Source organism: Leptidea sinapis, chromosome 20 (assembly GCF_905404315.1).
Source record: "Leptidea sinapis chromosome 20, ilLepSina1.1, whole genome shotgun sequence".
Lineage (NCBI taxonomy): Eukaryota > Metazoa > Arthropoda > Insecta > Lepidoptera > Pieridae > Leptidea > Leptidea sinapis.
The window spans coordinates 2,226,400-2,238,252 of record NC_066284.1 but is presented as its reverse complement, the minus strand read 5'-3'; the positions used below and the strand labels follow the sequence as shown (position 1 = coordinate 2,238,252).

General features: G+C 33.7%; 1 protein-coding gene across 1 annotated transcript; it reads right to left on the bottom strand.

The window, feature by feature from the left end:
- Positions 1–341: 341 nt before the first annotated feature.
- On the bottom strand, positions 342–10,310 carry LOC126970270 (uncharacterized). The gene is made up of 3 exons (XM_050816099.1): positions 10,117–10,310; positions 2,686–2,782; positions 342–729 (listed from the first exon to the last, which is right to left on the bottom strand). Exons 1-3 carry the CDS (start codon positions 10,252–10,254, stop codon positions 362–364), a joined length of 603 nt encoding a protein of 200 aa, XP_050672056.1. The 5' UTR covers positions 10,255–10,310; the 3' UTR covers positions 342–361.
- Between the last annotated feature and the right edge of the window lie 1,543 nt (positions 10,311–11,853).

The window sequence follows — 11,853 nt, the reverse complement described above, 5'->3', positions numbered from 1 at the left end:
CGCAGGCTAATGAGTAGTACCAACACTCTTCTCAGCGCATTGGCCAGGAAACTAGATAGTCCTCTCTGGAGGTGCTGGGGGGGTGCGCACATAGGCGCCAAGAGGCTCCCTCGGGTTTTTTAGTTATAGTGTTTAGTTATAGAATTAGTTGTTAAGCTAGAAATAAGTACCTACTAACATAGTTTTAAGTTATTTGTCATACTAACACAGTTATGGGTCTAATGGCCTGAAATAAAAGTTTATTATTATTATTATTATTATTATTATTATTATTTTTAAAAACCCTTTATCTACGCGGACGAAGTGACGCGTCAGATATAAGTCTATAATGAAACACACAATAATATTAAATGTTTTAATTTTATGTTTTGTTAGCGTTAGGGCTACCAGGACGACATTTATTCTGAACGCTTCTTCTGCAGCCCGGTGGACAAATTTTAGGCGCGATATCAGAAAATCTAAAATCGAAATCCATGACTAGACATTCTAATGAAATAGTGGTTGCATTTACCCAGAGAATAACTGGGGGAAATGTGTCTCCACAAGCATTTGTACTCCCTAATGGTTCACATTTTCCGTTCCAAGAGACTAGGGAGTCCATTTTGCAGGGGTTCTTCTCACACTCCGGTATGATAGAATTAGTGGGCAGCACCAAAAACTCGTCATGGCGGCACGGACCACGTCTGAATGCCATCCAACAGGAATCTGTTTCTGGATGATATAAATAACCTGAAATATTACATTTATTAGCATCACTATAAGTCTATGGGGTTGTCTGGTATGTTGATTGGTCTGTCTTATATTAGTAGTGCTATAATTCTGTGTGTATTGTTAAAAGATAACTGTTCATTCAATTTGGATTTGATAGTCACTTTTTATGGTTACACACTCCAAGGGTATCAATTGGCACGCTATTACTAAGACTTTGGAGAATACATTTGTCCGTTAGAGTGTTTTTACACTATAGTCAATCCGAATCCGATTCAAACCGGTGAAAATACGGTCCAGTGTTGTAGTCGTGTACTATCTATTTCTAACGGTTAAAGGAAATAAAACCGTATGACGGAAGCCGGATCTAGTGCATAAACTACCATGGAAATAGGTTTAAGACAACTTCGGACCGTGTTTTCACGGTTACAGATCGGATTCAGATTGGATGTAGTGCGAAAGCGCTCTTAGGCTGTCGGTCTGTCAAAGTGTTGACTATGAATAGTTAGACAGAAACAAAGACATGGGCCTTCCCCAAAGATCGCCTGATCGCCGTTCCTGCACTGCCCTTATCTAACCTACTCCGGCGATCATGACAAGATCGTCGGTCAATTTTAAAATAATCGGTAAAATAGCAATTTTTATTATTAATATATCAAATAACAATTCCGAAACTCGTAATTATTTGTTATATAAAATACGATTAGGTCCGGTATCAATTGGTGATTATTATTTACAAATCTTTTATTACATAAATTAAAATAAAATTGTCCCGCGGGGTGAAGTAAAACTAAAATTGCTCGACAGTTATTTAAGGTTATGATTATGGTTTGTACAGCGGCTTTAGTCCAGTTTATTGCAGCCCTGTTTCACTGCGACCAATGTGATCTTTTGATCACAGTAATCTTAGAGTAGATAGAGTTAGAGTAGATTACTGTTAAATATAGCTCGCTACTAAGATTATTAAGACGACACCGAGCCCGAAATAACGCAGATATCTAACAAATTGAATGAATAGCAAATATTTAAGCTTTGTAAGGCAAATTACCGTACAGGAAGAATACAGACGTCAAACTGACAACGCTCAGCACAAATAATAAATTATTGCCAATACCGGTTAGCGAGACGCGTTGAAGACGAGGTAGTTCCGCATACAAGCAAAATTATCTAACAATAGCTATAATAATACACTTTGAAAAGTTGTAAGCAAGTACGCAATCATTTTACAGAAGAATATTTTTAAGAAAATAATTATTGTTTGACGAGTTCGTTCTATGATGATATAAAGAACATTAACTTTTTTTATTTTAGTATACCAGTGGACTGTATACGTCAATGGAAATATTTGTTTTTATGTTTTTTTCTTCTTACATCGTTTATGTTGAAACTGTTATAAATATTATTTATTTATATCTACAATCAGCTGCTATTCTCTACTCTCACTTAGTAGTTATAACCCTGCCAGTTACAGAAATATATATATATATTATATAGGTATATTGAAGATAGGTATGCCAAATTACAAACTCAAGGAAGAGTAATTATGCTAATGCATAATTGCCCTAATGGGCAACATCAAATTATTTATTTAAAATTCAATTATTTTTCATCAAAATAGGATATGATATAAGTCATTTATGTTATAGTAACCTATATCACACAAATCTGTTTTAACATTTCCATTAAATTTCGTAACACATATTTTGTTTTGAACATTTTCTGGGATCTTGTTGTAAAAGCATATCGACCCACAAAGGACTTGCTAACTAGACTATCCGAGTTTGTTCCTGGTGTTAACATTATGGTTATGACAGTTTCTAGCAAATTCACTTATGTGCCTATGTACATTCTATATATAATTAAAATTATATATAATTAAAATTATATATAGAATATATAACACACGATAATATAAAACAAATATCTACTCAAATCAGGAAATCAAAAGAAAATTATTTAATAAATACAATAAATCACCAGGTCTACAGTCACATATCCAGTCGTCGGGCTGGTCACCCGGATAATACAGTTCGTTCTCCTTGCAGCGAGATGGTAGGAACACAGGATTTCTGTTCTGTAAATTGAAAAACGTAACATTACATCAAATATCAAGAGGTTATAGAAAAAATAAATATGCCAATAGCTATATCAGCTTTTTAATATTTTACAGGTGGCGATTTATGTGAGTATTTGTTACATTACAATTTGGGATGTATAGCTTTGAGTTTTCTTAATATATCTGTATATATGTAACAGATAATATAATGATTCTTTCCCTTCAATCTATTGATATACGACCCGATTATTGAAGATGTATCGAAATATATATTCATTGTTAAGGGGTAGGGCATATTAATTACCATCAGCTGAACGTCCTGCTCGTCTCATCCGTTATTTTCATTAAAATAATACATATAAATGTCTAATTTCGTATCGCTCTGTAGATGTGAAAATATACATTATAGCTGTCGCGTGTGGTCTTCTCTTGATTTCTATGAAAAGATGTAATGAGGTGTATCGTGCTATAATGTTCATCTTTATATTATTGCTGTCGTGTGCGAAGAGCCTAACAAGCTCGTTATCCCCTAACCTTAATTACGATTATATTATTAATATGATTCATGAAGCAACCGATCGGTAGAAGTTTAGACAGTGTCATTAGGAAATACCCGATGAAAGTGGTACTAAAGAGAGGAAAATATTAATTATTATTTCAATATTCATATTATCTTACACTATATTTCATATCGTACGGCTTATCGGTCGAAACTCAAGCCCACATGCAGACACTCACTCACACACACACACACACAGTTTTCAGACTTGTTTTCATTGTGCGATAATTGTAAAATTTGGTTTTTAATAATTTCTGTTTATTTCTATATTGTTTATTAAATAATATGGTATCTGCTAAGGAAGTTGCGAGATGTTCCCAATACATGTGCCCTAAGACAACTTACTGGGAAGTCTCGACCACTAAAAATGTATATGTAACCTTTGATATAAACGAAATTTATTATTTTATTTTTATCGTACTCAATTCAAAAACAATCAACGCGCGCTCACACACGAAACATTGCGATCAACCAGTAAATTAAAAATAATTCAGTTAAAGTGATAACTACGAGTTTTTAGTGATAAAAACACAAGTTCAATCATTCACCTACAATTATTCTGTGAAATATCTATATATAAACAGTCTCTGTAAGTGTTTTTAATCATTTATTTTACTTTATAATTCGTATAAAGTGACAACACAAACAAAACGTATAAGCGACGACAAACCTTGCGTGACGTTTTTATTTTAACTTACCCTCAAAGTTTATATTTGATATACTTGAACAATATTTCACGAAAAAGTATTTCGTGGCTTTTCTACAAATAAACAATCACCATAAATATTTGAACATGGATTGCTTTAAATGTTTAAAAAATCTTAACGACAAGGATACTATTAAATGCTCTATATGTAGTATGAGTACACATTATTACTGCGTGGAACTTACTGAAACGGACTTCAAAATGATATTACCCATGAACAAAATTAAATGGAAGTGTCCTACATGCAAGGGTAAAAAGAATACTAGTGCTCCTACATCCATCTCACCTAAAGGAGGTATAATATCGTCATCGGTTTTGAATGTTGACACCGAGACCCTCACCCGATACATAGATACTAAATTGGCGAGCTTCAGGCAGCAACTGCGTGAAGACATCAGCTCGGCTGTTTTGGAAGTTTCTAAAGCACTTAGATATGATATTAACAAGCTCGAGCAGCGTATGGACTCTTGGGATGAACGGTTATCGCAACTGGAGAGGGATCACTCATTTCATTCAAATGAAGCATTAGGTAGTGATATGAAGCAAGAAAATAACGCGCTTCGCACAGACCTACATTTACTGACGACAAAGTTTGATGAGCTCGACCAGGCTTCTCGTAGCTGTAACGTCGAGATACAAAACATACCAGAGCGGAAAGGCGAAAATCTAATACAATTGTCGTTAGAAATTAGTAAGCTCCTAGGCGTCCAGTTGAATCATAGTGATATTAGGAACGTGCACCGCGTGGCTCCAGGCCTACCCACGACCCGCCCCAAGAACATTATATTGCAACTGACAACTCGACGGCAACGTGACGACCTAATCGGTGCCGCGCGATCGCGAAGGTCACTTACGACCGCTCAACTGTTTGGTACACCAACAAGTGCCGCCGCGGCCGTTTCCACCACCAATTCCCGCTTCTTTATAAACGAACACCTAACTCTTAAAAACAAAATTCTTTTTAGTAAGACTCGCACATTAGCTAAGGAAAAGGGTTATAAATATGTATGGGTAAGAACTAGTAATATATTACTACGTAAGAAAGATGATTCAAGGATAATTCATGTGCGATGCGTTGATGATTTAGCCAAAATATCATGACTCCTACAAATTATTATCACATGTTTATTGGTAGACCTTCTATATCTCTTGTTTTTTGTCGTCACTGCAAACTATTACATTTTGTTCTTTATATATATATGAGTGCTATGGAAAGACTCAGGTGATGACGATACACGGTTACTTAAGCTTATTAAATCATATTGATTTAATGTATTGCTTATGTACATCAGCTGAAAGAAATATGTACAAATTTTATTTATTAGAATTCACTTTATGTCGCGGGATACTAATTTATGTACGCTTTTACAACTATACTTCCTTTTTTACGGTGTTTAATTTATGTTTTAATTTTATATTGTTATGGGGCAGTGCGGCCGATATTAATACTATCTTTGTGCTGCAGAAGAGGGCTATTCGCGCGATTTATAACCTAGGTCCTAAAGAATCATTAAGAGAAAAATTTAAAGAAATAAACATTTTGACTGTTGCTTCTCAATACATTTTTGATAATGTTTTGTATGTTCATAAGCACATTGAGGAATTTTCTAGAAACTGTGACATTCATAATGTTAACACGAGGAACAAACATAAACTTGTTATGCCTGCTACTCGGTTGGGTCGAGTTAGTAAGTCTTTTGTTGGGCGATGTATATGCTTCTACAATATGATCCCAGAAAATGTACAAAACAAATGTGTTACGAAATTTAAAGAATTGTTAAAAAACGTTTGTGTGGGAAAGGTTATTATAGCATAAACGATTTTCTTAATGACACCACGGACTGGGATTAAAGCGAACACCCTCAGGCTCTTTAATTATAAATGTTTATTGTACGATATTACATTGTAATCCATATTTTATATAAAAAAAAAGCCCGCTGAATTTCTTGCGCCCATTCTTCTCAGGTCTGATGCAGTCTCTTTTGAATGGGTGGTAGATTTTGACGTTGAATAAGTGATTATAAATCCTATTTTAATAAAAATATTTGAATTCGAATTTGAATTTGAATATTATTATAAGGTTGTTATTGACACAATATTTTAAAATCATCTACACATCATGTACTGTATTAGAAAAATTAGATTCATATATTATAATAATTATTCACCACATGGAGGAACACGCACACTATCTACTGAAAAGAATTGTTAACGTATTATTATTAATTAAAAATATTTATGAAAATGATATACTTCTTAAAAAATTAACTCAAATAACCTTACTATATTTTACCAAAACTGTGGAGGGCTTAAAACCAAACTTTCTGAATTAACACTCAATATGTTATCTTGCGACTATGACATAATTATACTGGTAGAAACCTGGTTAACTGGCTCAATTCGACATGAGGAAATTCATAATGATAATAATTGTGTTCTATTTCGACATGATAGAAATCTGGCACTGTCTGGTAAAAAGGGGGAGGGGGCGTATTAGTAATGGTAAGGAAATATCTAAAGGCTTTCCGAATACCTGATATTGAAGCTGAGAACTTAGAAGAGAGATATATATATATATACTTTTCTTTACTCTCCGGACTGTTATTAAATGTGTTATATGTTCCACCGGCCGCTAGCAACAATTTAAATAACCAATATTTTAATAAACTTCACGATGTATATTCTAGTGCACGTTACCAAAATTTTCTTATAATTGGAGACTTTAACTTACCTCATCTGAACTGGTCTTCCATTTGTCAAGACACTTTATTATTCTTCACCGAGTGCGAGCCATCTAAACTACTAATATACACTATGTCCTTTATTTAAGACAAACCAATAATATTCAAAATGAAAATGGAAGACTCCTTGATTTAGTATTATCTACTTTAACAAACCGTATCGAGCGTTCGGATGATCCTTTGCTTAATACGGTACCTCATCACCCACCTTTGGACATATCGTGTAGTATACTTTAAATAATAATATTATGCCCTGTATTGCTAACATTAAAAGGAATTATTATAAAGCAGACTATTATCTAATTAACAGCGCAATAGAAGAAGTGGACTGGTTTTCTCTCCTATCTTCTCTTTCAGCCGAAGAAGCCGTGAATGTCTTTTACACACAAATTCAAATAATCATCAACTCTCATGTTCCTTTTGCCAAAATTAGTTCATCTAAATTCCCCACCTAGTTCTCTAAACCTTTAATAAAATGTTTGAAACGCAAACTCAAAATATGGGCCCGTTGGAAATCTTACAAAAACCTGCGTGATTATCAGGAATGTTCACTATTACGTAAACGAGTTAAATTGCTTCTTACTACATGTCATAATAAGTACATTAACAACGTTGAAAACTCCTTGAAGAATAATATTAAATTTTTCTGGAAATATGTATCTTCTTTAAAAGAGTCTAACTCAGGCTATCCTCGCGTAATGTGGTATGACGGTGTCGAATCTGATGATCCTAAATTCATAGCTAATATGTTCTCTAAATATTTTCACTCGGTCTTTGAACCCGGTTTCGATGGAGCATATAGTATTGACCAATTTGAAAATATAAGTTGCGACGACGATCATACTCCGATAATTGACAATGTACGTCTCCACAGACCCAATATTTTAGCAGCACTCCAAAATATCGACCCCAACAAAGGCGCCGGTCCTGATAACATTCATCCGGTTTTTCTAAAGCGTACTTGCAAAACGCTATCTATTCCTTTGGAAATTATTTTTAATAAATTTTTATCCTCTGGTTACTTTCCTAGTATCTGGAAGATAGCTTATATTACGCCTATATTTAAAGCAGGAGCAAAAAATCAAGTCGCAAATTATCGTCCGATCTCTATACTGTCATTTATTCCAAAAATTTTTGAGAAATTGGTACACCAAGTCGTATACACAAAGCTAAAACACACAATCATAGAACAGCTACACGGTTTTGTGGCTGGCAGATCTACTTTGTCAAATCTACTTGTTTTTACTGATTATTTATTTAAAGGCCTTGATAATAAAAACCAAATTGAAACAGTCTACACAGATTTCCAAAAGGCATTTGACAAGGTGGACCACATACTGTTATTAAAAAAATTATCATGCAACGGTATAAAAGGTAACCTCTTGCATTGGTTTGCTGCTTACCTAAGTGCCCGAGTACAGTTCGGTAGTTATTAATGGTTTCATCTCCCCTACAGTTAACGTAACGTCAGGCGTACCTCAAGGCTCTATACTCGGTCCATTGCTTTTCACGCTTTTTATTAATGACATCTCTGATTGCTTTAAGTCTTGTAAGTTTTGATTATATGCAGATGATTTAAAATTGTATTCCCATATTGTTGAATTCAATGATGTCCTGCTTATGCAGGAAGACTTGAATAGATTAGATGTCTATTGCAAAAGTAACAAACTATTTTTAAGTTACACTAAATGTAAGCATATCTCTTTTACGAAAAACAAAAATAAAATTGAAACGAGATTTACACTAGGCGATCAAGAACTTGAAACAGTTACCTGTATTCGTGATCTTGGGGTATACCTTGATGCCAAGTTGACACTTAATGACCACATTGATCACATAGCGAATAATGCATATCGTATGTTAGGCTTTATTACACGCGTCTCTAAGGCATTTAAAGATAAAGATACATATATGTGTCTTTATCGAACACTTGTGCTGTCGCAGCTTGAATATGTCACCCCAATATGGAATCCGCTGTATAAGGTATATGACCATCAGGTCGAGATGATACAAAAGAAATTCTTGCGTATCCTAAACTTTCGCTTGGGTGGACGTCGAAACCACTACAAGAATCTCTTAAAACAATTTAATATTCTTTCATTAAGCCAGCGACGGAGTTTAATTGAATTAGTCACTCTGAGAAAAATATGTACGAGTGGAATCATATCCTCAGAATTGCTATTCGATTTTCATATACCAGCCCGTGCTACACGCTCTAATAATTTATTTCATCTCTCTAAAACCAGGACAAATACTGGTATACGTACGCCACTGCACAGAATGTTTGCTCTCCATAATTCTAGATTTAATGATGTAGATATGTTTTCGTGTTCCTCTAAAACTTACAAACTCAGAATAAAACAAATCCTGGCACAAACAGAGTAAGTTAGAAATCACGTAATTTCATCTAAATTGTAACAATGTCTACAACTGCATTATGTTACATTTATGTATTAACTGGTTGTCTGCAACTAAGTGTAAGTGTAAATTTAAATATTAAGTGTACTTAGTGAAACTGTTTAAGGAGACATCCTTGTGTCCATATTTCTATTTTTACTTTATCTACTTTATGTTTAAGGATGTATCTGTATTTGTTTCCAAATAAATAAATAAAAAAAAAAAAATATTTAAAGAAAAAAAATTAGATATTAGTACCTACCTATAACTCGTTACGTTGTTCATGGTTTCTTAAAACGTAGTGCATAAATTTGTTAAATCACTATTTATACAAACTATTACAAAGTTTTAGCGTTTTAGAGACTTGTACTTGATAAGGTATGCTTATTAAATATTTTTTTATAAAATTAAAATACATAAATTATATTTATATCGACAACATTACAACGGTACAGCTGTGAGTTCGTAAACGTGACTAGGTCATCATATTTCTAGTTTCTATTATAAAATGATTTCCAGTAGATTAAAAAATCATTAAAAACATAATATAATTAAAAGGCAAGGCATAAAGGCATTTATTTTCTCAAAATTGATTCCTTTAGAATTCTTTTTGATGTCATTTCTTTAACTACTAGATACTACTATCGCTTCGGAAACAAATGGCGCTCTGAGAGAGAAGAAGCGGCGCAAGAAACTCTTAAAAAAGAAAATTACTAAACTAATATACCTGGCCTGCTTTTATCGGTTGTCTAACAGCAAGAGACTCTATCTAGACGTGTAAATCATCTAAGCATTAAAAGTTTGAACAACGGGGGGGCGCAAAGGTTATAAAGCATAATATTATCTAATCAAGTTATTTACATCAAATTGTAACATTACGTAATACAAATAATCATTGTTTAAATCCGTTGTTATATCAGCTGTTAATTATGTCAATGATATTAATTACCTGTTTATTCACCGTGTTAAGATTTTCGTCCACTTCAGGGAAACCAATAGCGTCCTTCATATTATTATCTTGTGATTTAACACCAAACAACAGACACACCAACAAAAAAGTGGAGAAGTACATGGTGTGCTTAGTCATAGATTAATTAAATATTGATAGCAACGAGTGTTCGCAGAAGACGCACAATGATAACTAAATTGTTATCGGAGTGAGATGAACCCGCGGCCAATAATAAGTCGTCAATCAAAACACATAAAAAACGAACAACGAAACCAGTTGTGCAAATTCTAATAAAAACAAGATCGAATCGCACGTACTCATCCATGCTAGTGTAAATAGATTCGACACGATATACTAGCGGGCGCCCGCGAGTTTGGCCGTACAAATTTCGTTTACGTGGCTATTTGACATTTGATTTGTATTTCGTTCACAATTTCGTGAAGTATTTACCTTATTCTATTTATTTTTTATATGAGGGGGCAAACGGGCAAGAATCTCACGTGATGGGACTACAAACAAATGAGACAACCGCACACAGAATCCGCAACACCAAAGGTAAAAATGCGGCCAAGTGCGAGTCGGACTCGTCCATGAAGGGTTCCGTAGCAGCAAGTAACATAATATGAAAGTTGTTGTAGTTCGTTGTAACGTATGAAACGTTATGACGTATTAAAAAAACTACTTATTAGATCTCGTTCAAACCAATTTTAAGTGGAAGCTTGCATGGAAATCATATATTTTTTTGTTTTATCAGCTGCGTCGTTTCAAGGTTGGATGGAGTCCCTTGTAAAGTTCATGGATAGCCTCGAATACTGTCTCTTAAAACAGCAGACTGCAAACAGTAGACGTTCTTAATTTGTGTTATACACAGGTTGTGGATACAAAAGATCATAACTACTCAATGGAGAATGACACTCGGAAATCTTCTTGGCACTTTTTTTGCCTCGGCTCTTGACGATGATGGAAAGATACAGCCAACGATTAAGCAGTGCGGCTTACAAGTAACTTTCTCTTACACACAAACAAAATGGCCAGTTGTTTGCAGGACGTACCTTAAAAAAAGAGTAGGTTTACACCTTTCTAACAAGCCGGAAACGCTCTTATGATTTGCCTGGTGTTGCAAGAGTGTGAACGGTGGAGATCACTTAACATCTCGTGTGCTCGTATGTCTTCCTCTTCCATACAAAAAAAATAAACCCCTCCAGTACCACAGCAATATTCTTCTGACGAGATCGGCACTGATTTTTAGTATGCTTTTATTAGCTTCATACGTATGTTAGTATGTAACGGAATCTTTGAACATGATTTTGACCCCCTTCAGATTTACTTGAAATTCGGCATATTTATTAAGGACCGATGACAATTCAATACAACAAAAAAAAACTAAAAAATGAAAAATAAATAATAGTTTAAAAAAAATTAAAAAATACGCTTTTATAGAAAATCCCACTAAAAATAGAAAATAAATCTTAATAAACTTGAATTTTAATTTTTTTAATTTGAAATTCAAATTTATAATATATAAGAAAACAATATTTTATTGTTAAAAAAAGCGTGGGGTGCTTTTCAGGATATTATCAAAATAACCTTTCTACTCAAATCTGTTGATAAAATATTTATAACTATTGACACCATGCACCCCGCGCTTTTATTAGAATAAAATCATTTTTTCTTACACTATTTTTAATTCAAATTTATTAAGATTTATTTTCTAATTTTTAGTGGGATTTTATATAA

Coding starts and splice junctions, on each gene's coding strand:
- LOC126970270 (XM_050816099.1), bottom strand. CDS start 10,254: ATGACTAAGCACACCATGTACTTCTCCACTTTTTTGTTGGTGTGTCTG. Junction 2,783..10,116: donor TTAACACGGTGAATAAACAG/GTAATTAATATC, acceptor TTCAATTTACAG/AACAGAAATCCTGTGTTCCT. Junction 730..2,685: donor GATATGTGACTGTAGACCTG/GTGATTTATTGT, acceptor GTAATATTTCAG/GTTATTTATATCATCCAGAA.